Here is a 26,476-nt window from a genome sequence, read left to right on the forward strand (position 1 = left end):
CCGCCGCTCGGTGGGTTAACGCGGGTTCCCGGCCCCGCAGCCGCTCTCCCGGCGTGGATCCATCCCCGTATCCCGGGACGGGGCGGGCGGAGGTGCCGGGGGAGGGAGGGAGGAAAACTGAGCCCGGTCGCAGCTCATCGCAGGGATGGAGGGCCCCAGGCCCCGCCCCCCAGCCCCGCCCTCGGCCCCGCCCCCCGTGCCGGGCAGCCCGGCAGTGGCGAGGCGGGCGGGCAGCGCTCCGCTCCCGTCCCGATCCCATCCCATCCCGATCCCAGTCCCGCCGCCATGCCGCCGCCCGCCCTCCGCATCACCCTCCTCCTCCTCCCGCTGCTGCTCCGCCGGGCGCTGGCCGCCGCAGGTAAGGGGGGCACAAGTTTTGGGGGGCTGTGCGGGAGGCTGTAGGGTGGGCAGCGTCCCCCCCAAAAAAGTTCACTGCCGGTTGTGGTGTTCAGCCTTGTGACGCTGAGTTCGTACTTGTTTTGGTTTTCCTTTAAGATAAAGGTTGAGGGGTTGGCGGGGGGGGAGACTCTCCCTCCGCGCCGTTTGGGGGGGATGCTCGCGGGGGATGCGGGCTGGCAGCGCCCTCCGCGCCCGGGGGATGCTCCGGGCCGGGGCGGATGGTGCTCCGGGTGGGTGGGAGCTGGCAACGCTCTCCGCTCCGGGGGGGATGCTCCGTGGGGATACGGGCTGGCAGCGCTCTCCAGTCCGGGGGAGATGCTCCGTGGGGAAACGGGCTGGCAGCGCTCTCCGCTCCGGGGGGGATGCTCCGGGGGGATGTGAGCTGCCAGCGCCGCTCCCTGCCCGCCTCGCCGTGCCGCTTCCTTATATTTCTCTCTCTCTGTATATATATATATTTATTTTTCTTGGCAAAAGCAAAACAAACCCAGCCCTCTTTTTGTAGTATCGCCAGCTGCGATTCCCCAGCGTGTCAAAGAAGTAATTATTCAGCCTGGATTTTTTTTTTAATCTATTATTTTTTTATAAATCTGCTTTTTTATAAGCCGAGCCATTGATGGCCGGGCAGCCAAGTGGTCTTTTCCTACGGCTCTTCAAAGTTTCCTGTGCGCAACGCAATCTTGTGATTGAGATGCACTTAAATCCAGCCCTTCCGTCAGTAATCCCTGCCACAGACAAGAAACAGAGGCACCTCTCTCCTGCTGCCCTCTCTCGTTAGGACTCCTGTGATCAAATTCAGCCTTTCAGCTGTGTTTTTCCCCCCACACCCACTCCACAACTCCCGAACATCCTCAGCATCTCGGGACTCTGTCCTTTGTCATCCTCCGGCGGTGGCAAAGCAAAGGTGCCGGGTGTTTATTCTCCAGGTGTAAAAAGATGTGCTCGAGTGTAGAGCTCAGAAGTGGAGCCCCATAAAGTTTGATGGCTTTTAGAGGTTGGAAGAGACCATAACCGTGATGGGCAGGGTAGTCATCCCCGTGGGAATTCGGGATCTCTCGCTCCCCGCAGCTTCTGGCGAGGGTTTGAGGACACGTTGCGAAGCACAGATCGGTCTTGTTAGGAGTTGAAAGCGTCTCCTGACAAGCTGATTTTCTAGGAAAATGAACCAAGCCTTCTTTTCTGAAGCGTAATTAAGGTGACGAGGAATTTTAGGGAGGGAGCCTAATTAGATTAATATTTTTTCCGCCTCCGCCACACAAAGATCCAGTGTGTTTGGGCAAATGGGAAACAGGAATGGCACTATTGACTTATTCAGTGGCTTGGACGTTCCTGCAGCGGCATCTTCCAGCTGGGAGAAACTCTCCCTCGGTGGGAAGGGAGAGGTTTGAGGGCTGGCAACTGGTGTCCCGCTTGGCTGGGAGCGGTGCCGTGGTGTAGGGACGGGCAGTGAGGGGCCCGGAGGCTCGACATGGCGTGGGATGCTGGGGATGGGTTTGGGAAGGCTGGATTAGCCAGGCTGCTGTGGGGCAGGGTTTAGCCGTGACCAAGCAGTGGGGATGCCGAGGGGAGGGTGGGATGTCACTGGGTTGGTGGTGCAGGACCTCTGTGTCTGACTCTGTCCTCTTTATTTTTGTGTGCATCGAGTTCACGCAGGGGTTGAAATAAAACTGGGCAGGAGGGAGGGAGGGAATGAAGAAAAAAAAAACAAGTTAAACCTGACCCACCTGGCTCAGTTTGAGCCTGGGGAGCTCTCTCAAGGCACGCTGGTAATCTGGCATATGTATGTCTGTGTATAATAAAGTTTTTAGCTGTAGAGCTATAATTAGTGTTTCTCCAGGAGTGTTGTGTAGAGGTGGCATGTGATGATGCAGAGGAGGCAGCCGAGACCCGGTGATCATCCGCTCCCTTCCCCATCCTTGTCTGGTTTTAAGGAGGGAGGGAGAGCCATCACCTAGAAAACAATTTTCTCTTTTGATAACAGAGAATGTACACATTGTTTGTGTTGGGTTTTGCAATGCAGGGGGAGAAGTGTTGTTTTGGGTGTGGGTTTGAAGCCCAGGAGCAGCTGGTCCGTTCATCCATCCCCTGGACTGCTGCTGGGGGAACCCCAGCTCCCGGCACATCCCCCCATCCTGAGCCTGGGGCTTTACCTGCCAGGCTTCCTCCTGCTCCTCTGCGTGCACCTCTGGATAGGAGAAAACTCTGTGTGAGGATGTGGAGCTTGCTTGAGGTGAGGGTCTTTCCCCGGGGGCTGCACGGAGGCTGCAGAAGGGCGGCTGAAACCCCGAGGGTGATGCTGGACGGGGGCACTTAGCTGACAAAGGGGGTTGCAGACAGTGTGGCACTGCCATCCTGGTGAAGGACTGTCCTTCCATCCTTCTGCTCTACCACCAGCAGGAAAACATCTTGGGAGGAAGGGATTTCAGCATCAGTGTGAGCTGCGAGGACAGTGGTGGCAGGAGGCTGCCTGCCTGCTGCTGCTGCCGGGAGCAGATGGCCGAGGCAGAGCTGCTCCAAGACCTGTTGCTCATCCAATCCTGCCCTTTGGAAGTGGAGGCTTAAGGACAGTAGTATGTGGAAGGATCTGCTCTGTTTTTTCGTTTTGTCTCCTTCTCCTGTAGCTGGTTGGTTATGGAGCCCTCTCTCTCCTAGAAGTGGGTGCTCTCTGTGTATGATAGCAGCAGGGTGAAATACTGAAACAACAACAACAACAAAAAAGGAGAGAAATGGGAAAACACTAATTTAAAGAGGGCAGAATCTCTTGGAAGTGGTAGTTGGGGGGGTAGGGGAGAAATCCAGCTTGCATTTTCTCTGTTTAGAAAGCACAAGCACACGGCTGCTGGCCCTGTAAGGAGCTTGGAGAGTCCATCTGTGTCCTTTATCTCCCTTCTCTGTATATCCCATGGGTCCCTTTGATGCTGTGCATGCTGGTTCCCTTTCCATCCCTGTCCTAGCTGTACAGGAATAATATATATAAAAATATCTAAAAAACAGATCTGTATTTTGGGTCAGTTAAGCGAGCCAAGATGCTGCAAGGAGCTTGGTTTTCCTTCCATTTCTAGCAGTAGCAGCACTTTTAAATCCTCAGCCTCACAGCTCTCTCCCTCCCAGTGTGTTTGGGGCCGGAGGATCATCCTGCCAGCCCCGTAGGTTATCAGGAGAGTCCTGAGCTGGGCTTTGCTGGGCCAAGCCAGGCTGGCAGGCGGGTGCCAGGAAGGCAGCAGGAAGGCTGGGAAGTGAGGGTGGAAGGGGCTGTATGGAGTCTGTGAGGAGTTCATTACAGCAGATGTTGGTGCCATAAAGCCACAGGTTCCTGCTGTTTCCTATTCACTTATATCCTCCCGGCTTTAGCGATGCTAATGCGAGTGAAAACATTTGCTGGAGCAGGAGGGGGGGGAAATAAATCATCAGCCCATCCCCTCTGCCCCCTCCTGCCGTCCCACCCGTGCGTCTCACCGTGGGAAGGGGGGATTATCAGGGCTGTGGGGGGTGCCTGAGCTGCTCACTGGCTGCCATCGGCCCCTCCGTGGCATTTTAAGGCCCACTGGCTCCAAGTCTGGTTTTCCATAATATGCAAAGCTGTAATTTGCTGTAATCAGTTGTATTGTGCAAGACACCCCTGCCCGTGAGTCACAGCACGCTGGCACCAAGCTGACACAGCCCTGGCCCATGGGATGCTGGGCTCTGTGAGGGGACCTGTGTCTGGTGACATGGAGACTTGTTTCTCCTGGAGCTTCCATCCCTGGAAGTGTTCAGGGCTAGGTTGGATAGAGTCCTGGGCAGTCCAGTCTAGTGAGAGGTGTCTCTGCCTGTGGCAAGGGGGTTGGAACTAGATGAACTTTAGGGTCCCTTCCAACCCAAAGCATTTTGTGATTCCTGCTGCGCATCCTGGGCTGAAGAGACCTTGGCCAGTCCTTCCCTGGGACTGCCAGAGCTCAGGACCTTAAGGAAATGTTGTGTGAACTGTGTTGTTCTCCCCCCCCCCAAAAAAACCAAAAAACAAAACCCAAGCAAACCAGAGCCTTCATGGTGTCCCGGGATTGGTGAACCAGTAGCTTTTGAGTGATGTGTCTCCTCACGTTAGGCTGGAGCATTGGAAAAAATCCTGTATGACCTGCACTAGGGCTGGGAATTGCAGAGCTTTGGCTTGGGAGAGGCAGAAAGCCCCATAGAGCTGCTCTGGCTTCACACCCACCCTCCCAGGGACCTCTCTTGGTGGGAGCCTGGAGGCCCCTCGCTGGATGCAGCACCCTCCCTAACACTCCCTAAATCCTCCCTGTCCCTGCAGCCCTGCAGGCTTGGCTGACGCTTGGATTTTTACTGTCGAGGCAGCTCTGGAGTGTGGGTTTCCTTTTAGCTTCACGCTGGGGCTCCCTGCACAGAGAGTGATGTTGTTCTTGAGGGTCCCAGCTGGGTTTTGAGATAAATCAGTTTTGGTCCCATTGGGGAGCAAAGTGCTAAAACGGGGGAGGCTGGGGATTCAGAAGGCAAGCAAGCATCCCAAAGGCTGCACAGAGTATTATTTTTGAAGCCTCCTGGTTTTTCGGAGGCCTGACTCACGGCGCAGGAATGCGCTGGGCTGGCAGCCCCAGACCTGCTCCTCGGAGGGGAAGAGCTGCCGTCCCCTCCTCCTCCTCCGGAGCCCGTTCCAGTCCCAAACCGCTGGGCTGGGCTGGTAGCAGCCACATGTTTGCTGAGCTTGGATTTTTAGGGGATTTTTTTTTTTATATCCCTCTGCTATTTGCTTTTTTTTTTTCTTGGTTTTCTTTTTTCCATGTAGGGGCTCAAAACCCCATTTTTTTATTTCTGCTGGGGAGGCTCAGCACCTCTGGATCTCATCGGCTGCGTGGAGGTGAGGGAAAGGCAGACCGAGCCCTGAGATCTAATGCCAGCCAAGCTGGGAAAGGCTGGGCAAAGCCACGCTGGAAAACGAGGAAAGGGAAGGGAAGGGAAGCAGGAATTATTTAGCACGGGGCTTGCTCCAGCGTGTCCTGCACTCTGCCTTTAATCTCCTGCGAGTCCCTCCCTGCTGCAGCCCAACGTGGCCCCGCTCGGCTCTCCTCTGCTCTCTGCTGCCTTGGGTGGCTTCTCCCACTTTTTGGGGGGCTGTTCCCAGTTTCAGTGGGCTTCCTGAGACCCACACAGACGTGTCATAGCTGGGTTAGGTTTGGAGTGAAACGCCTGGGGCAGTGGGGCCCCAAACTGGGGGTGCAGGCACTGCTGCCTGGTGTAACTGGGGGGGTGTTGAAGCTGTAAGCCTTGAACAGAACTCTTGATGGCCGGGAGTGCATCTTGGGGTGAGTCTGGTAGAGGGACCGCGATGACAAGTTTGGCTCCCTGTGTCCCTGCAGGTAGCCCAGTGTTTCTCTGTGGAGCCCACAACGGGGAAATTCAGGTGGGGAAGGGGAAAAAGCATGGAAGCAAAGTAATCCCCGTGTCACCGCGATGCTCAGCAGCAGGCAGGCTGTCTTACAGCTTGAGGGGGGAAAAAGTGTGTTTTTCTTTGGTGTGAACTCTCCTTCCCATCTTTCCCTGGGCTTTGCCAGGCTCCTTCCCTTGCCTGCCTACCTGGAGCACACATGGAGGCCTTCTGTGTCTTCTCTCCTCCTGCTTCAGCCCCTCTTCACTGGGGATTGATGGCCAAGCTCTCGCTCATTTAGGTGCTGGGAAATATTCCCTTTCCAGCTAATTCCTTGCTGACACGGCTCTTTGCTGGGGGAGGAGGAATTACCAGGTCCCAAGCCCTGGGCATGGCTGTGGAGCCACGTGGGGTATAAGCATGGGGATGGCAGTGGCATAGGAGTCCCAAAATTGGACTGTGACCATGACACAAAGTTTCCTCCTGGAGCTGAATTTATCCAGGTGAAATATGTATCAGGAGCTGCATCCCATTACCTGCCACACAGGGCTTGGTCTGGATGGATGGGGTTGACATAGCCCCCCCAGGATTTAAAAATCAAGTGGTTTTGAGCTATTTTTCCCCTTTGGCTTTGCTTGTTGTGTCAGTTTAAGGCAGCGCTGGTGTGTTGTGTTGTTTGTTGTCTTTTCTCATACCCTGGGAGATGAAGGACACAAGTTGAGACATTTATATTATTACTTAAGAGTAATAATATACCTGGTTGTACAAGGAGAAAACTGAGCAGAGCTTTTCTCTCCTGGCATTTTCGGCCTGTACTGTCCCTTTCCTTGGGGGAGTGAGTCCCTTCAGGTGAGGAACAAGACCTGTACAGATTTGGGGAGCATCTTTGTGGGAGTCTCCCTTTGCACCCCAATCTGTCTGCAGCAGTCCATAATATCTGTACATACATACCTAGAGCACAGCTGCCCTCGCTTCTCTCCCCAGTTTATTCCCATATCTTATGGGAATAAAGGAGAAGGAGGAAAAGCACCACAAGCCATCCCTTCCCAGCTGGAATACTCAGGGCTGTGAGCACGGGCTGCCACCCTAATTGGTACAACCCTCTCATGGAGCCAGACACAAAAGTCAGATCCCGGCATCTCTTGTGCTTCCGGGGGGTCCCGCCAGGGTGGTTTCCATAAAGACCCCATGAATAACCTTTGCTGCCCCCCAGCTCCCCTCCTTCACAAGCTTACGCCAAGTGCCAAAGCTGAGGGATTGTTTCCCTTTGAAAGAGCGTGGAAAATCCCATTTTGAGACATTTAATGCGTATTAGATCCATCTGCCTTCCTCTGGAGCGGGGCCACCACAGGAGGAGAGGTGAGGACATCCCAGTGCAGATGGGTGGGCTTTGGGGCCCTGCAGGAGTATCCCCAGCTGGAGAATCCATGCAGGTGGATAGCATGGGATGCTGGAAAGAGGTGTGGGAAGTGAAAAAACCCTGCAAAGCTTCCATAGAGGCGGAGAAATGCTCTTGGTATTGATGTCACTGCAGGCACAGGGGTTTTTTGGGTGCTTTGGCTCATCCTAGATCAGCACACCTTGATCTGTTGAACCAAATGGCTGTCCAGGTGCAGGTAAAACATGTGTGAGAAGGTTTGAGTGCAGGATGGGGCACAGGGAATGCTCCTATAAGGTACAAGGATGCTCCTCCCCACTGGGCATCCCTCCCTTTTGGAGTTGTGTGGGGACGGACGTGGTGGCTGTTAAAGGGTGGGAGATGAGGGCACAGCTGAGATGAGAGCAAGGTTTTCTCCACCCAGACTTTGTCCTGCTGTTGCTTTGTGAGCCTTCCCTTTGTGGACCGACTCTCATCCCTGGGAGCTGCCACTGGCGTGGAAGTGACCCCTGATTGCCCCCTTCTCGCCACGCTCCCTCCTCTGTCAACAGCATTGAAATGCCTCTGCAGGTCCTCTTCCAGGATTTAAACAAGGAGCAGCACCTTTGGGTGGGCTCCTGGATGTACCTACACCTCCTGGGGCGGTGACAGGGAGGGATGAGACGTGTCAGACCATACCCAGGCTTCCCGACCGGGTGGCTTGCGAAGGCGGGAGGCTATTAAAGGGTTGTGCTGCATTGTATAGCGTGGGAGTTTTCCTTAGGCAGGAGGTTGGAGAGCCCAGAAACTCCTCGGGACAGATTTAAATGGGAGAAGGGACACGCCTGGGATGCAATATTGCCGTCAGCAAGTGTCCTCAATGCTTTCTAGGCTGTGAGGTTTGGGGCACGCAGGGGCACATCCACCCAGCAGTGGCTGAAGGCACCAGGGTGGTCTTCAGTGGAAGACCTTGCTTCACTGACCCTCCAGTTTTCCAGTGGACTCACATGATATCTGGGAAATTGGAATACTTCCTTCAGGTGATGGTGACTGCTAGTTGGAGGACTGAGAGCAACTGGAATGGAGGACAATCCCGTGGTTGGCAAGATGGTGTTTTGTCAGAGGTTGGACTCGATGACCCTGGAGGTCTTTTCCAACCTTAATGATTCTGTGATTCTGTAACAGGGTTTTATGGAGTGAAGTTCATTCCTCTGGGTTGATGCCTCCCTGCCATCATTGTGGGGTGTGGCCTCCCCTCTCATGGTCTGTGAGCAGGGGCTGATCTCCCCCTGTGGAGACCTTGCCGTCCTACGCCATCACCCGGCTGCGTTATTGGCTCTATCTGTTTGGGTTGGCTTGAAGAACAGAAGGAGGGTGTTTTCCAGCAGCCAGAAAGTGGTTGCTATTTAAAACAACTGAAAAAAAAATAATGTGGTCTGCTGCTTCCTTTTCATCCGTGGAGCCGAGCAAGCGTCCCCACCCTCACCTGGAGGGGCATCTCTGAAGGCTTTGCAGGGCCCTGCAAGTGAAGGTGGTAATTAGTGCTGGTCATGAGGGTGGATCTGCAGTGTGGCCATGCTGTCTGCTGTGGGCTGGCCTGGGGCCATCACTGCCCAGGTGTGGGACCCAGCAGCCTCCCTCCACCCCTGTTTATCCCAAAAGGCTGGGGTGCAACCTTTGCCTCCCCACTGCCACGGATCTTTTTGCAGTTGCTGGATGTTGCTACGGTGTTCCTGCACTGGAATATTATTTTTGAAGGTTTTTCTTTCCCACTTTGACAGATGTGAAATGTAGAGACAGGCTTAAAATGAAAGCATGGCTCCTCGAGTCCAATTACGCAGCAATTAAAAGTAATCAGCGGTCTGGGTCGCTGTGCCGGAGACAGGGTTCATTGAAGGGTTTTCTCTTCCAGCTTATCTTGGAGAAGCTGAAATGTCTGTCTGTTCTGCTGTCTGGGACCTGACTGGGGGACATTTCCATAGAGCGGGTCAAGTATTGCTGGAAGTCTGAATTAGGCTGGAATTAAGCTGTTCCCAGTGCTCCCAGCTCCTTGCTGGGATGTCCTTACACAGCTCTGTAGAGTCTCCTGAGTTGCATTGGTCTGTGTTTAGGGGACAAGGATTTGGTGACATGGTATCACTGCTGGGTGCATGCCCAACTCTTTCACCATTGCCAGGGCCACTTTGGGCTGGAAAGAAAAGGAGGTGGCATTTTGGGCTCTCCTTCCACGTCCAACTGCGCGTGTCCACCAGGTCTGCGGTTCCGCTTGTCCTCCCCTGGTCTGTAGGAAGAGATGCTGACTCAGTTGTGGAAGCAGGTTTTCCTGCAGGATGTCTGATTCCCCTTGCGCATCATTTTGGCTGCTTTTCTGCAGTCAGAGCCTTGCAAATGCCTCTTTCCGCGCTCCGGCATCGGCACTAAAGGGATTTGTTTCGGGAGAGGGGATTTGGCTGTGGAGCCGAGCAGCACGGAGCTGCTCGGGTGACTGGGATCCTGAGTGTGAGGAAGTGGGGTGTGGGCTGCCAAGGGCTATAAAACTGACTTTCTTCCCCTTTTCAGTCCCTCTTTTTTTTTTTTTTTCCATGTGTGTCTGTGCTAAATCATTTGCTACTGGTGAATGACTAGTTTTGGATTTCAGGACTTAGAGCCTACTGGTTAATCCCTATCCTGGGTTGTGGGTCCTTCAGCTACCCTGACATATATATATATAAAATATACATGTGTGTATATATATAAAACAGGGCATTGAGGCACATACTTCAGACCCTAAAATTTATACACCAAGATAAAAACGTTGGCTGTGCCCAAAGCTGGAAAAGCTAGATCCAAAAGCTGGGAAGAGGGTTGGGTTCTGTTTGGGCTGAACAATGACTAACCAGAGCAGAGTTTTTAAAACAAATGCTTGGGCTAAACTGGTTATGCAAACTGGGGCGAATTGGGCAGGTTCCTTTGTAGTTTATAGCAAAACCCTGGGAGTCTGGGGCGTGTTGGGGCTGGTCCTGCCGGGGATGGAAAAACCCATACACCGGCTTTGCAGATGGGGTCGCAGCCTATGAGGAAGGATCCTGAGGAATAAGTAGTAGGGGAAGCCACAGGTTACTGCAGGGCCTCATCTGTCCAGCTAAAACCTTGAGTAACACTGATCCTAAACACAGAACAGGTCAAAAATAGAGATTTTTTTTTTTTAAAGTGTGGTTTTTAATACCTGCTGAGGGGAATTCATGCTGTGCTCAGCTCCAAGAAGCTGTCAGGCTTGCTGGTCCTGTGCTGCTGAAAATATACAAATTCAGAGGATTTGGGTTTTTTTTTCTGCCCCGGGGTTGGCGGACGTGGCCAGGAGGGTGGTGTGGGGCACACAGGCACTCCAGCAATGCTCGGTATGCCTTGGGAAGGCAGTCGGGCTCACAGACCACAAGGCTTCTGGTTTCCATCACAGCCAACGCTGTTTTGGCCAGGGGCATCCGTCCATCCATCCGTCCGTCCATCCATCCATCCCACAGCCCTCCCAGGTTCCGCAAGGCCTCCTCTCCACTGTGGTGCTTTGGGGACACTGGGAGAAAGAAGCGGGTCTGAGCGCCCTTGTGCATTTTTAACCTCACCCAGCGGCGCGGGCTGGGGGAAGGTGAGGCCTCGCTTTTCACGAAGGCAAACTAATGCTCCATAAAAATCCCTCTTACTGCTTCCCGCTGGATTGGTCTGGGCTGAACAAAAACCAGCTTAGGCTGCCGTAGTCATTTTGAGGGGGGAAAAGCCTGGCTGCTGGATGAAGCAGAAAATGAGATGAAAACTGCCTAACAGGAAGATAAAAGATGATTTTTGCACACAGGGAGGGGAAAAGAGGAGGAGAAGTTGCTGCTTAACCCTGAGCATCCTCTGACCACTGGCACTGCTGCACCCGCTTGCCATCCCTGCATCCCAAAGGCATGCTGTTGTTCCTGTCTTTTGCAGAGGGATGAGGTGGGATGTGGTCCCTGGCTGGCTGGGGAAGGAAAAGCTTCCCTTGTAGAGTGGGTTCTTGTTGTGCACACACTTGCTGCCCCCCTCCCTTTCCATCTCCGCATCCCAGTGACACGCTAGCTCTGTTTCCATCAGTATTTATGGACTGGCTATAAGGGGACGCAGCAGATCCAGCCGGGATGTTAATGACCCCTGCATGGAACAGCAAAGCCCACTTAGCGGTCTCGGCCGAGGGGTTTTACTGCAGCCTCTCCCGCTCCACCTGTGCCCGTCTCCTTCCCTCGGAGAGGGATGGGAAGCGCTGTCGGCACCATTCCTCGCTTAAAGAGAAAAGGGCCTTGGTTTGTGTGCCACGGGGAGGCGGGGGAAGGAGAGCGTGTGTGAGTCTGTGGAAAGTTTAGGGGGGAGAATGCAAACCATATGTTTCTGCAAGGGTCGAGTTGCAGAGCTAAAACCAGCAGGGAAGCCAAGGAAGCCGGAATCCTGCAGTTTGGCTGGGCTTTGCATCCCGGTAGGTGTGTGGGGGGGTGTCCAACGTGGCCTAGCAAAGGATGATTTAACAAAGTAAACCCACACTATGAGATGATTTGGGTCCCTGTCCAGTGTATTTAGGGCTGGGGTCCAGGGCTGTTTCCAAGCCTTGGGGTTCCTATAAATAAACAACAAGGATGCTGGGAAGAAGCTCCTCTGGGTTGTCCTGAGTTCATGGTGTTTGCAAGCCTGACAGGAAGAAATTTTTGCTGGGAAGGGAGTGCCTGCAGCCTGCTGGAAAAGCAAGGGTGATGTGCCCTGCACCGTGGCTGTCCTTGCAGTCTCCTTCCAGCTATAGAGAGGCAAGTCAGAGGAAAAGGTCTGTTTTCCCTTTCTCAGAGTGGAAAATGTTCTGTGCAGGCAGCCTGGAGAGTTGTGCAGACATAGGACCCGAGCGATGTGAGCTGGATGAAAGTGCTTTTAAAAAGAAATCCGAAGACAGGAAGGAGCGCCGAGGTCTCCCAGCAAACTTTTTTAGCTGGGAGACATCTTTTGTTTCCAAAACTAAAGGCACGGAGACAGTATGTGCTTCCCCAACCGGCTCCACGGAGCTGTTTGCAACCTGTCAGCTTGGTAACCATCTGCTCTCAGCCCATGGGGACCGAGCTCTATGTGGGACACGGGAGGGGGGAGGCACTGCCACTGCCGTGACCCCCGGGAGCGGCCCTGGGCTCCAGCCCCTCGTCCAGAGGGACCGCAGGGCACAGCATCACTTTGTCCCCCACACCAAGAGGAGCTCCTGTGCCTAAGATGCCAGAAATCCCCACGGATTTATCTTTTGGCTGGATGGCTTCTGTGGTTTTTTTCAGTTGTTGTTTGTTTGTTTGGGGGGGGAGGGGATTTCTTTTTTTAGCTTGATTTCCTATAAAAACCCAGACTTTTTTTTTTTTCCCTTTCCTGTCGTGCTGTTTGTGTGTCTGCATCCCTCCCCCTCTGACTCAGAAGGAGATGTCTCGTAATTAAGCGCCCGCCTGATTAGGAAATTAGCAATAAAGGTTTTATCTAGGCGAGCTGGTCGGCCAGTGAGAGGGATCTATTAATATCCCCCTAAAAAAAAACAACAACCAACCCAAAACATCAACAGCATAACACTTTCCACCTACTATTGGGGAACACAAACACCACGTGGGTGGGAGCATTTGGAGCAGATCTATAGGAAAACAGGTTTTGCTCGGCTGCTCGAGGGACCACGGCGTACGAGCTGGGATATGGGGTACCTGGAAGCACATGAAGGACTGAGGAAAAAGTTGGAAAAACCTTAGGCAAGGTGAGGGAAGAGCTGAAGGCTGCTGTCAGGGCGTGGCAAAGGGCATTTGTTGGCAGGCAACCTTTATTTGAAGGAGATGATCCTTTGCTAATGATGTTTGAGATGGAAGGGGAAGCGGGAGAAGAGCATCCCATGCCCTGGTCAGCGGGGGGGATGTGGAAGGAAGGGTGGGCTTCCTTGTAGCCTAGACACGGGCTTTGGACAGAATCCTTTGACACGGTGGATGTGGTGTAGTTACTTGGGACTCGTTTTGCCACCATGTGTGTAGAAAAAAGGGAGTTAAAAAGGCATTTATGTCAATCACGGGGCCTAAAGTTTGGAGGAGTTTGGGTTATCATAGACCTCCAGGTCAAGAGAATGGTGCAGCTTTGGCTTTTTGTGTTTTTGGGGAGCAGGAGTCCCTGACCTCTCTGAAAAGGGAGCATCAAGGGGAAAGATGGGGGGGAAAAAGAGCATCTTCCATTGATATGATTCCAGCTGCTGCTGCAGGTCCTGAAGGTCTCCCCAGGGTTTGATCTGGCTGGTATTTGTCCCTAGGGAAGTGCCATAATAAACCTGGCCCTTGCTTCACTGGCTCATCCCAACCAAGCTGCCCAGGAGATGCTTTAATCCAAGAGAAGCTGAATCTGGGGAAGGGCTCGGATCAGTTGGGTGGGGAAACGAGTCCTTGTCCTATTGCAGAATTCCCTGGGGTTTAAACCACGTTATTTGCAGACATAGGCTTTTAATGCAGTGCAGGAGAAGGCTTGGAAAACCATGAGGAGGTTCTCAAGAAGCTGGTGAAAATGAGAAACTGGAGCTAGGAAAGGAAAAGTGCGTTTTTATTCCAACACCAGGATGTTTATTCCAGATAATGCAGAGAGATGGCATCCCTTTTAATTTAAAAAAAAAAAAAAAAAAAGAAAAAAAGGAAAAACAACCTCTATTTTGAGGCTGCTGAGAAAGTGACTGCCCCTTGTGATGTTTCACAGCTGAGATCATTTCTGGCTGAGTGAATCCACTCTGGAGGTTTTAGGCTCGATCTGTATGGGTGAGCTCAGAATCTGAATTTTTATGAGGCAGTGGCGGGGTAAATCTCAATAATTTTGGGCCAAAAAATAAAATAAAGCTGTGAAGATGCATCAGTGAAGAAAAGACTGTCATGTTTTGGGGTGAATCGTGATCTGGAGCTGCTCTGCTGTGAGGGAAACAAGAAGCGAGCGTTTGCTGAGAGAACATGAGCAAAAGCTGGAAGGAATTACTCTTCTTTTCAGAAATAGGTAATAGACATCATTTTTGGAGTAATTAAATTTCACGAGTGCTAATTCAGGATGAAATTTAGTCTGTTCACTGTACTGCAGACTTTGGGAGAAGATATGAAGTCTGAGGCAACGCAGGCTGCCTGTGGGAGTGACTGAGGCTCGGAGCAGGGCTTTAATTTCGGCGCTGTATCAGTGTAATAGTGTTGTTTATAAGCTTCTCTTGCCACATGAAAGCAACATTGCATTATCCTGGTTGGCCCTAAAAGCAGGGAAGCAGCCAGAAGAGGGCTGATTACAGAGCAGCAGCTCTTTCTTCCCATCACTACAAAAGAATAGACAATAGAAACTGGGATCCAGTTTTAGCTCCAGTAATGCAATGCCCTCCTTCTGGTGGTCATGTCACATGCTGCCTGAGTAATTCCCATCCTTGTTTTGCCTGGAAAACCAGCCTCTGAGGGAGGGAGGAGGGAAGGAGGGAGGGAAGAAGCAATGGCTTTGGCTGGGTGATGCCAGGATCGGGCACCCCTGTCTGCAGCACAGAGCTGCAGGTTTGGGGAAGGTGGTGACATCCAAAATCTGTAGGGATGGCAGTGCTGTGGAGCTGGTGGGCTGTTGTTTGAGGGGTCACCATCCCTAGGAATGGGGAGCAGTTGGGCTGGAGCCTGGGGTTTGCTTGGAAGTCTGAGCCTCAGGCACTGGAAGAGGAACTTGCGAAAGCAGTTGTGTGGTTGCTACTTGCTCGTGCCATGAGCTTCCCATCCTTGCATGGGGGGTGCTAAGGCATGGAAAACGTGGATTTTGGGGTTTTTTTTCCTTCAAAAATAGTTAACTTGACCTTTCCAAGGTGGCTTGGAAACAGGACAGTTTGTTTCCAACTTGTTTTGTGTTCCTTGGCTTCCCCAGCTTAGGTGATCCTTATGAGATTCAAGAGGTGATTGGAGAGCAGGTGATTGCTAAGGAGAAGGGGGACCCCTCTGAGATTTTTTTCCAACTCCATCACTGCACGAGGTGTGGAGAAAATTCCAGTGGAGTTACTCCTTAAAAAGTAGCCACAGGTCACAGCTGGCTTACTTTGTGCTTTGGCATTCCCAAAGAAGCCAGATGGGAAACCAGTGCAGAGAGAAACCTGCAGCAGAAACCTCACAGCTCTTTGTGCCCAGGACAAAGGGTTGGTTTGGAGTTACAGGGAAGAAAAGGAGCTGTGTTGGGGGGAAAAGGGGGGGAAAGGTGTTGCAAGACAGGCATTGGGACTGGAACACATAGCAGGGGAAGCAAATGGGGCCAGAATGAGCAAATACATTGTTGAGGATGATTGAGGATGCTGGCCCCGGGGGAAATCTTTCACCAGCCTGAGGGTGGTGCGGATGCTGATTTTCCTACTTCTCTGCAGCTTTAAGCAAGCAGAAGACAAATTTTCCCTGGACACTTTGGAGGCAGGAGGTGGGTGCCCACCATCAGCATCTTCCTGCTTAGCCCTCAGGAGCGTGTGCTGGGGATGTGGCCGAGCCCCAGAGCTGCTGCCACCCCTCAGCCTTTGGCCTCGGTGGTTTTGTAACCTCATTTCCCCCTGCTCACTCAGTGAGGAACACCTTTTATCCACCTTTTAGACGCTGAAGACTTATGGTTCAGCCTGAATATGTTATCAGAGCAGTGTCTGATAAGTTTTCTGCCTCAAGCCCTGGGGAAGTGCCTGTTCAGGGTCGCTGCAATAGATTTTCCTCCTCTTTCCTAGCTGCCTAAGAATAGTGTGATTTTTTTACTTACTCCTTAACTGAACATTATTACTTTAATCAGCAGAAAGAAAAATGCAGGGCCCAGCCAGTGTTGTGATGCCTCTCCCCGCTTTCAGAAATCCATGAATGGTTGGCAGGACGTGTTGTTAGGAAAGAATAAATCCCTGATTATTTGGATGAGCTTGGACTGTGTGAGGAAGGTGACAGGGGAAGGGTGAAAGGTTTGGCTTGTGTGGGTGGTGGAGCTAGTGGCTTGATGTTGGATGTGGAGGTGATTGAGGATGGTGGTGATGGAGAGGCATTTTCTGTGGATGGTGTAAAGGGGAGCAGCAGAGGCACCAGGACATTGTGTTTTGCAAGAGGAGGGTGATTCGGGGGTCCCTGCTGGAGTTTGGAGGACGGGAGGAGGTACCACGTGGAGTGGGATGCTGAACATCCATGGAAGTAGCCTCGTGTGCATTAATCAGAGAGCTGCCTGCAGCTCCCCTTTCAAGCTGTAATAGCCAGAGCTGGCAGAGTCAATCCCTATCTATTTAAAGCACTTCAATAAATAAAGATACTAAATAAAATCACAGTGGCCCTGCACTTTCTCCATGCTTCTAGGATTTCTCTTTCCCCTCCACACATTGGCTTCTGGATGCATCCAGAGGCAAAGAAAGGGAAGGGTCAGGAGTCTTATTTTGGGTGGGTGACCTACACCTCACACCAGTGGTCTGGAGCCAGACCCCAGCTTGGGCATCTGCAGGGTGATGGCAACAATGGGGCCTGGATGTGCTGGACCCCTTCATCACCCCAAATTATGGCAGTAGAAGGGGGACACATTTTCTTAGGGCTATTTTATTCCAGGCAGTTTCCCTGGCACAGCAGAAGCTCTTGATGGTGTTGCTGTTTTCTGTGGCAGGGAGGTGACAAGTGGGAAGCTGTCTTTGCAAGCCCTCTGTAATGCTAATGGAAGCTGCAGGTTGGGTTTTTGTTGTTGGTTTGTTTTGTTGTTTTTTTTCCCCTTGCCAAAGACTAACCAGGGAACACTTGTTGGAGGATAAAATTAAAAAGCCCGTGGTGGTTTATTTTGAGGGCAGTGTGTTTGCTTTCACATCATGCTGGAGGGAATTGCTCTGCTACTGTCAGCAAATAAATAAAATAAGAGCTTTGTTTTAAATTAGACTTTCTTCTGGTAGCTAATTAGGCGAGCTGATACCTGCAGTTGCATTACCTAGGCACCGGCTGTACCCAGCATATTTGAGGCATATGGCTGCTGTCGGCAGCTTCTAAACTTCATTAGCCCCTTATTATGATTTTTTTTTAAATATCCCTTTAATTGGATGCGAATTCCCTGGGACCAACAAGAGTCCTTTTTGGGTGGATGCCCATGAAATCCCTGGCAGGGATGGAGCAGGGGGTTGCAGACACTGGCTGGGACTCGCTGTCCGTGGACGCCACGTGTCTGTGGCACGATGCGAGTCCGAATTCACTGTGGGTGCTGGTGTGATGCTTTCCAGCCACTGAGGCGAAAGTTCTGGGTTCCTAGTTCTGAAAATAACCACTCGAAGCTCTTTTTGGGTGTTAAGAGCATCCAGCCCTCGTGCCGGGAGGGAGCTGAGGGAGCGCCAGGCTGGAGCCGTGGCTCCTATCCCACCTGGCAGCAGGCGGGACGAGAGCCAGCAGCGCCTTCTCTCCTCCCCGCTGGTGCTGGGAGGCTGGAAGTTCCTGTCGGTCCTGTTGGTGATGGAGATCAGCCCCGTGCAGCTCCTGAAACAGAGTCTGAGCAGAGCCCACCACCCTCCTCGCCAGGGAGGAAGGCTCTGGGGGTCCCGCCCTCCTCTCGCTCCCACCGGAAAGACTGCGAGGGTCCACAGACCGAGCCGTGAAGGTCTTGGGCTGTTTTGGGAATGGTTGTTTTGGGAATGGCTCACAGCTCTCACCCTGCGTCTTTTTGGGCGGGACGGTGGCTCTCCGGGCTGTCGCCTCGTGTCCCCCCGGCTCCAGCCTCGGGCATTCCCAGCCGTGCTCCCGCACCCAGGGCTTGACTTTATGGGGAAATGAAGCAGAGTAATTATCCCCGGGGATAATTACCCGGCCCTTGCGCAAGGCGGGGGCGCTTCCGACCCCTCCGGCCGCCCCGGGAGCCGGGGCTCGGCACCGAGCCCTGCGCACCCCCCGGGGGTCCCTCCATCCCCCGCCCCTCCCCAGCTCCTGCTCTCTGTCTGCAGGGGCCAGGGGAAGGGGGTTCTTCCTTCCCCTCCTCCTCCTCCTCCTCCTCGAGCTGCTGCAGGGGCTGCCCCCATCCCGCATTCCTCCTCGGGAGGAGATAAGGATCCAGTCTGGCGCCGGGGTTTCAATGCGCTCCCTGATTATCGGCAGGCGCCGGGCAGAGCCCCGGGCAGCGATAAGTGGGGAAGGGGAGCGGGGAGGGGGCTGCCCGCTGCTCCGCACCCCTCCCCCGCCCCGCTCTCAACCGCGCTTGGGGAATCCTCAGTCTCACTTAAAAGCCTATTTTTTTTCTTTAATTTCCTTTCTTTAAGTTTTTTTCCTCCCTCCCCCCTTTTTTTTTCTTTTTTACCTGTGCACCCGGGGCTTCTGTGGCTTCACTGCTGCCCAGATGGGCTTGTGTGGGCATGGAGGGGGATGAGGAAGAAGATGTTTCAAGCTCAGAAGTCTGATTCATAAAATCACAGAATGGTTTGGGTTGGAAGGGACCTGAAAGCTTAAAGACCATGGTCAAGGACACCTTCCACTAGACTAGGTTGCTCCAAGTCTCCTCCAGCCTGGCCTTGGACACTTCCAGGGATGGGGCAGCCACAGCTTGTCTGGGCCAGGGCTTCCCCACCCTCACAGGGAAGAATTTCTTCCCAATATCCCATCTAACCCTGCCCTCTGGCAGTGGGAAGCCATTCCCCCTTGTCCTGTCCCTCCAGGCCCTTGTTCCCAGTCCTTCTCCAGCTCTCCTGGAGCCTCTTTAGGCACTGGAAGGGGCTCTGAAGTGTCCCTGGAGGCTTCTCTTCTCCAGGCTGAACAATTCCAGCTCTCCCAGCCTGGCTCCATAGGGGAGGTTCTCTGGCCCTTGGAGCATCTCTGTGGCTTCCTCTGGACTCACTCCAGCAGGTCCACATCCCTTCTTATGCTGGAGGCCCCAGAGCTGGACACAGCACAGCAGGTTGGAAAAGCCATCTGAGGTCATCGAGTCCAACCATTTGGGCACAAAGATGCCACCTCCAAGCACACAGTGGTGCTTTCCTCCCCTGGAAGATGGGATGTGTATGTCCAACATCATGTGCTGTGGTGCAGCAGGCACAGTGCTCCATGGGACACTGCCACGGTGCACAGTTCCCCTTCCAGATGTTTTATTGCACATCTGGGCCTTCCATGTCCCCCACCAGCTCCTTGCATTGCAAGTCCCCCACCAAGTCCTCAGCAAAGGTCCCTTCTGAGTTTTATGAGCACAGGGCAGGGTCGTTATCATGGGACAAAAGCTCTTATCATGCTTGTGTCAGGGCTGTGGCATCTCTGTGTGCAATTAAACCCCATGTGTCTCCTCTCTGCCAAGGAATCTGGAGGCAAAGGAAGAGGCTTATCTTCCTGCTGGTGGCTGGAATGCTCTTGCAGCCCAGAGGCATTTCTCTGCTGTGCTAATGCTGAGATCTGGGGATAAAAAAAAAAAACACAACACAACCAGTGAGTTTTGCCCTCTCTTTTCACTCTGAAGCTTATAAATAACAGTGCAGCATCCTGTGGAGCAGTGGTGGGGTTTGATTTTTTTTTTTCCCTTAACTTTTTTCCCTTCTTCTAAGTGTAACTCTGGGCTGATATCCCAGGAATGTGATCTCTCCGGCTCATAAAAGACCAGCTTCTGGCCTCCTCCTTCCTTCCCAGCCATTAAAGAGCCAGGCCTTGGGGATGAATTGGTGGGATCTTGCATCACTGGGATGCTCCACAACATATGGGGCCTCTGGTTTCTGGTGTGATCTCTCTGAAGCTTCCTGCATTAATATTTGATGCTCTTCCTTGGGGTGAGCGTTAACAAGAAATGACCACCACCAAAAAACGTGCTTTTTGTTTTTAGTGGAGGGGAGAAAAAAAGAAGGAGGAGGGGAGGGGAAAGCTGAAATGCAATCGTTTTTTATGGCTTTCCGGAATGGCTTGGATGTGGGCTGGACAGGAGCAGAAGGAGCAGATAGCCCCATGATCATCTGCCTTACTTGCATCTTTTCCTTTCAGGTCGTAAATATAAAACCACTACTTGAAAAACAAAAAGCTCGTTAAGCTGTCAGCAGGGTCCCTCTTGGAAGGTCGTAAATGTGTCTCTTAGCAGTGACTTTTGTTCCTGTCATGACTGGGGCTTAGGCACCCGGATCCTCTGTGGGGCCGGAGGGAGGTCACTGCCCGTGAGGACACCAGTAGCTCATGGGGGGGCTCTGACCCCACTTATGAGGGGAGTACCATCCCACTGCCACAAATTTGAGGCTCCCCATCCATTCTTGATCCATGCCTTGGCTTTCCATGTGGACCTCAGGGTATGATGGTGCTCCAGTGGAGCACAAACCCTGCACAGAGTCAGGGTTGTCTCTGCTGGCCAGGGCTGGCAGAGCGTGGGCTTCTCATATAAAGCTTCTGGAAGGGTGATCAAAGACAACAGAATACTTGAAATCTGTTTAAATCCTGTGGGAGCACAGTGGAACATCTCTGCCAAGTGATCTCCGAGCACCGTTGGGTGGTGGAGTCCCCATCCCTGGGGGTGTCCAAGGAACGACTGGACACGGCACGCAGTGCTCTGGGCTGGGTGACAAGGGGGAGTTGGACTCAGTGGTCTGGGAGGTCTTTTCCAACCTAATGGTTCTCTGATGGTGTTTACGGTTGTGCTGGCAATGACAAGCCTTGGTGGCTGTCCTGTGGCAGGGCCGGGCGCCACGGGCAAGGGCACAGACTGTGCCTCTGCGTCGCCTCATTGATTTCATCACAGACAGCTCGGCTCAGCTCCTTGCAGCTCACTGAGGTGGGTGTTAGAGATGATCCAAATAGCCCAGCAAACAGCAGAGAGGAGGAGGAGCTGGTGGTGAAGAGCATCCCGTTGCCTTCTCCCGGGAGATGCTCTACAAAGGGGCAGCCAGGAGGGTTGGTTGGTCTTGTTGGTCAGTTAGGTGGTTGACATAAACACAGGTTGTTATGGGATGTCTTCTTGTGCTGGTGGGGCTTTTCCGCTGTCTCTGGATAGACAGAACTACTTTGGAGATCTTTCACATGCAGTGATTCAGAGGTTGGATGTGGGGCTGGAGAGGGAAATCTGAAGCTGGCACCGTCCTGACCCACAGGCATCAGGCAATGGGTGCAGAAGCAACCCATCCTGGTGTGGAAAGGATATCCACATTTTATGGGCTGTGTTTCCTCCAGAGAGAGATTTTCCATGCTGAAAATAAGGTCACACATCCCTGGGATCTCTTTGTCATTTAGGGCCCCGATGTTTTCCCCTTGGTTACACCATGTGCTGCAAATGCAGCCGCTCTTGCATTAACATCTAATTAGCAGCAACCAAAAAAGGCCGTGCCTGAAACAGGAGGAGAAGAAAAGGGTGAGAAATTAAAGATGCAAAAGACCTGTTAGATCATCTGGCCCTTCCTCTGGGATTGTTCCGGTGGTGTTTTGTCCAGTCTTGCTCAAAAGTCTCCAGGGCCATTACGGCTTCCCTCGGAGGCCCATTGCATTGTGTATTGAGAGAAACCTTCATAAATGTAAAAGCTTTATACAATTGAGGTAAAAGAAACAGATTGAGTCATTGTATTGTTCTTTGTAATCAGCTTTGCTTTTCATTAATTTCCTCCCCAAAGCCTTATTTAGGCTGGGAATTTTAAAGAAAAAGCACGTGCAAGGGATGGTGGGAACAGGCTGCCTGGCTCCGGTGGGTTCCTGTGCATCACCCTCCTCGCCCTGACAGCCTGCATGTGTTCAGACACCTTCAGGAGCCGGTCTGCCTGCTAGCTGGGCCAAATTTAGCTGTGGTGGAGATGTGGTTGGTGCTCTCACGGCCTCCTGCAATGGGGTCTGACTCGTCTGGGCAGCTGCTTGCTGCTGGAGCTGCCTGATTTAGCTATTTTTAAAGTAATAGCACCAAAAAAGCCTACAGGTGGGCATCAGCTGGGGCAAAGGTGACCGAAAACGATGGAACAAAATCAGACTGGGCTTTTGCAGGCACTTGCTGGGGGTTTGGGAGCTGTGCCCTTTGCTGCAGGGTGCGCAGTGACAGGGGATGAGGCACGAGCATCTGGCGTCTCTGTCCCTGACACAGCGGATGCTTTTTGCTAGTGGCATGTTCCGGGTGAGGCTTCTTTAATTAGGCCTCTATATCCTCCCATGTCCCAGCGTTTTTGCTATTTTAACCTTGCCAGCCTGGTGGATAATTCTTTCCTTTAATGTGCCTTGGTTGTTTCACTTTCCAAACACTCTCCTTCCTCCTCTGGTATTTTAGTGGAAGGTGTCCCTGCCCATGGCAGTGGGGCTGGAATGAGATGATCTTTAAGGTCGCTTCCAAACAAAACTCATCTGTGATTCAGTGCTTACTTTCTTTCCCCCTCCCTGTTTTCCTCTCTGACATCCCCATTCTCATCCCTTGCATGTCCCTTTCACTCCCCAAGTCCCCTGCATCTTGTCCAGGCTCTCCAGGGCGAGGTGCTCCACATTCAGGCAGGCTGCCAGCGTGGCTGCAACACACCCCAAAAGAGCTGCCCTTGTCCTTCCTGCTCTTGTGGGACACCTGAGCCACGAGCAGCATCGTTGTTGGCCCTCAACAGCCCTACAGGCTGCTGCCCACGGGCCCACGAGGAGAAATAAATGAGCAGCGGGTGGCAGATGCTGAGCAGGCAGCTGCTGCTTCCTCTCTGGAGTGGTCCAGCGCTGCACCGGCTTTAATCCTCCCCTCTGGAATACCCGAGGTGCTAATCCTAGGCTCTGCCGGAGCAAACGGGAACTACATCTCTTCCTGCGTAGGAAATGCTGAGGAGATGTTTTAGGGAGAACTGAGAGTGCTTTTGGGTATATCTGGTGAGCTGGAGGGATCCCATCCTGTGCCAGGAGTGGCTGGATTGCTCCAAGGAGCTGAGTGAGGCCGGTTTGCCAGGAGTTTGGTGCTTTGCCCCTGCACAGCTGATGGAACAGTGGAGGATCTGTAGAGTTGCTCCACATGTTTTGAGTGTGGTTGGTGCATTTCCTGGCTGTAAATGCACCTGGGGGTGCACAGAGGTGACAGAAGTGACTCCTGCTGTGGTCCAGACCGGTCCTGAGCATGGCTGCTCTTCCATGACAACTGCCCCTGCTATCCAACTGCTCTGTGGAGTCATTTGCATCCCTCTTTTCCTGCCCCCGTTAGCTTTGGGCGGGTGGAGAGGGAAGGTGTGGGTTGTCAGCTTGGGCTTGGGCCATGGGGGAATTCCCCGGTGCCCGAGTCTGGGTGGTGATCCTGCCAAGCCAACTCTCCTTCCTCGCAGCCAGCCTGGATCCTGCCCAAACATCAGGCCCTGCAACTTCCCCAGCCTTCCCAGGACTGTGCTCGGGGCCATGTGCCGGGCAGCTCTTCCACAGGGCTTTTGGGGCAGTAAGAGCTGCAGGTGAGAAGCAGAAAGAAGAAAATACCTCCAGCCCCTGTGACTGCTGGGCAGGACCTGCTGTCTCCTGCAGGGAAGGATGTGTGCCCTGGTGCCAGCTGACCCCTGCCTTCATCCTGCCATGCTCAGAGCCCTGTGCCAGGGTGTCTTTCATGCTCAGGGCATCCTTTAATGCATAAAGCCCTGCTCAGGGGTGTCCTGCAATGATCAGAGGGTGTCCAGGGTGTCTTTCATGCTCAGGGCATCCTTTAATGCATAAAGCCCTGCTCAGGGGTGTCCTGCAATGATCAGAGGGTGTCCTGAGATGCTCAGGGTGTCTTACACTGTTTGGGTCATCCTGTAATGCTCAGAGCCCTGCTCAGGGGGTTCCTGTCGTGCTTAGAGGGTGCCCTGCAATGTCCAGAGCCCTTTTTGGGGGTGTCCTGTGATGCTCGGAGGGTGTCCTGCAATGTTCAGAGCTCTTTTTGGGGTTGTCCTGCAATGCTCAGAGCCCTGTACCGTGGTGCCTTGCACTGCTCAGGGCACCCTTTCACCCAGCCCAGCTGGGGAGCCAAGGAGTGCCCCTCTGGGGAGGGGTTTTGGGGACCTCCACTGGTGTGGAGCTGCAGGTCCCGGAGCTGTGCCGGCGGCCGGGCTCGCGGCACGGCTGGGGCCAGATGTTTCCCAGATGTTACTCACTTCCTGTCTGGCTTCTCCACGTTCAGCTTTTTATGTACTTGTTTGTTTTGGACTACAAACAAAATAAAAAGGGTTTTTATAACCCTGTTCCCATGGGGCAGCGAGTTCAGGATATAATCTGAGGTCTATTCACTATTGTCTCAATCCCCCTCCTTGCCCTCGGTGTCGTCCCCGGGCATGCTCAGACTCACACGTTGCTTTTGTTAAGATGCTTTTTTTCCCACATGACGTCTTCTCTCAACGGACCATTTTTCCTTATGACCTCTTCCAGCTCTCAGGGGAGCTCTGGGAACATCCCTGGCCAGTTTGGCATGGAGGCCTGAGGAGGAAACAGTGTGTTTGTCGGTGCTGACCTGCTCCTTGCTGCGGGCTGTATTGTTTGGAGAGTTCTCCCGTGTATCTGAGGGTTGGGGAAACTCATTGCACTGATGACATCCAGCGTCCCCGTGGATTGCCATTGTGAGCAACTGTAGCCACTTTGCCTTGATGAGGATGTTTGCAGAGGAATGAGGTGGAGGATGTGGAGAGTGAAATAGCCATGTCGACCGCTTGTAAAAGAAAAAAGGAGATGAAAACACTTGGAATAAAGATGTTTGTACTTGAGTCAGGTTAACAAAGGGGTCAGAAATGGTATTACCTAAAGGAATGCTGTCATTTTAGGGGTAGGATGGATGAAATAAATTATCTCAAAGTATTGTTTTGGCATGTCAGGAAGTTCTGGTGATCGCAGTATAACCAGGAGCTGTTACAAACGCAGCCATGGAGTTTTCTCATCTTGAAAAGCGTTTGGATCAGGATCAGTCCTGCTGCTCAGCAGGGTTGTTTGGTGGATGATCCCCTTTCTGTCCCCTGGGTCTCGGAGCATCCACTTTAACACCCTCCCAACTCAAACAAAGTGAACCTGGCAGCATCTCTTTAAAATGTGTATGTTCAGCTCTTTCTGCACTCCTCTCACTTCATTTATATTGTTTTTCCTGCCTGTTGGGGTTAAGGCCCCTTTTCCTCTTTTCTTTCTCCTTCTCTCTTAATTGCCTGTTAAATAATTTAAATATTTAGGACTAAAGGGCTTCAATTATCCATTAATTTACATTAGTAATTTATATATCAGGCTGAATGGACACACTGTTAGTGTAATGGGTCCCTGTGGACAGGCAGAAGCAGAGCTGCAATGTGTTTTCCTGGAAGCGTGGATGTCTCCTTACACCTCCCAGCCTGGATGTCAAGTATGTGGAAGGGACCCCACTGCCCACACGCCTGTGGGGACAGGCTGCTGTGGGGTCTGGGGTCCCATCTCCTTAGGAGAGGGTTGCTTGTGTTTTAAAGCAGCATTTTTTTATTTCTTTTTTTTTGCATTTTGAGCTGTGCTTGCAGGAGGTTGAACATGTCACATGTTGGTGGACATCACAGAATGGTTTGGGTTGGAAGGGACCTTAAAGCTCATCTCATTCCACCCCCTGCCATAGGCAGGGACACCTTCCACTAGCCCAGGTTGCTCCAAGCCCCACCCAACCTGGCCTTGGACACTTCCAGGGATGGGGCAGCCACAGCTTCTCTGGGCAACCTGGGCCAGGGCCTCCCCACCCTCACAGGGAAGAATTTCTTCCCAATATTCCATCTATCCCTGCCCTCTGGCAGTAGGAAGCCATTCCCCCTTGTCCTGTCCCTCCAGGCCCTTGTCTAAAGTCCCTCTCCAGATCTTTTGGAGCCTCTTTAGGCACTGGAAGGGGTTCTAAGGTCTCCCGAGAGCCTTCTTTTCTCCAGGCTGAACAATTCTAGCTCTCCCAGCCTGTCTTCATAGGAGGCATATCCTTTAGCAAGGACAGGGTTACTTTGGGAGGCTCAGTGCAGGACCTCAGGGACTTTCTGAGGCTAAACCCCTTGGCACAGCCATCCATGGGTGCTTTGGGAGTGCCAGGGAGCAGATCCAGGCTGGTGCTTGGCTGGTGCTTAGCCTTAGAGCCCAGTGTCCCTTGGGTGGTGACAGCTCTTCCCTCCTGTCCCCCTGCCCAGGACGGGGATGGGGCAATACCTATTTTCTGCATTCAGAAATACAGTTTGGGGAGGATTAAGGGGGAGTTCAGGTGCTTGTACATGTTTGTTTGGACCCAGCCCAAGCGCCCCCAGCCCCGGTCTAGCTGGCAGCCGTGGTGGCAGCTCCCGGTGCCGTGGCATTGCCGGCGGCTGGTCCAACTGGGAATCCTCAGGATCCATCCCTGCTGCACCAGGAGGATCCAGACTCGCCGCTGCAGGGCAGGAGGGGGGGCCGTTTTCTGATTGGGCTCCAGGGAAGAGTAAATTGGAGCCAAGCTCCATCCCTGTAGCACGGGGGAGGGATGCAGGAGCGTGCCCTGCTCCGGGGGGAGGCTGC

The 26,476-nt window shown here is 52.9% G+C and overlaps 1 protein-coding gene across 2 annotated transcripts in view; it reads left to right on the top strand.

Moving 5' to 3' along the window:
* Nucleotides 1–275: 275 nt before the first annotated feature.
* UNC5B (unc-5 netrin receptor B) overlaps nucleotides 276–26,476 on the top strand; it is a 53,586-nt gene continuing 27,385 nt past the window's right edge. For both annotated transcript variants that reach the window (XM_027693002.1, XM_027693003.1), the window contains exon 1: nucleotides 276–358. In XM_027693002.1, coding sequence (XP_027548803.1) covers nucleotides 286–358 — 73 coding nt within the window. In that variant the 5' untranslated portion in view covers nucleotides 276–285. The remainder of the gene's footprint in view (nucleotides 359–26,476) is intronic.

The sequence above is a fragment of the Neopelma chrysocephalum genome, unplaced genomic scaffold (genome assembly GCF_003984885.1).
Source record: "Neopelma chrysocephalum unplaced genomic scaffold, ASM398488v2 Primary Assembly neopelma1_89, whole genome shotgun sequence".
In the NCBI taxonomy this organism is placed as follows: Eukaryota; Metazoa; Chordata; class Aves; order Passeriformes; family Pipridae; genus Neopelma; species Neopelma chrysocephalum.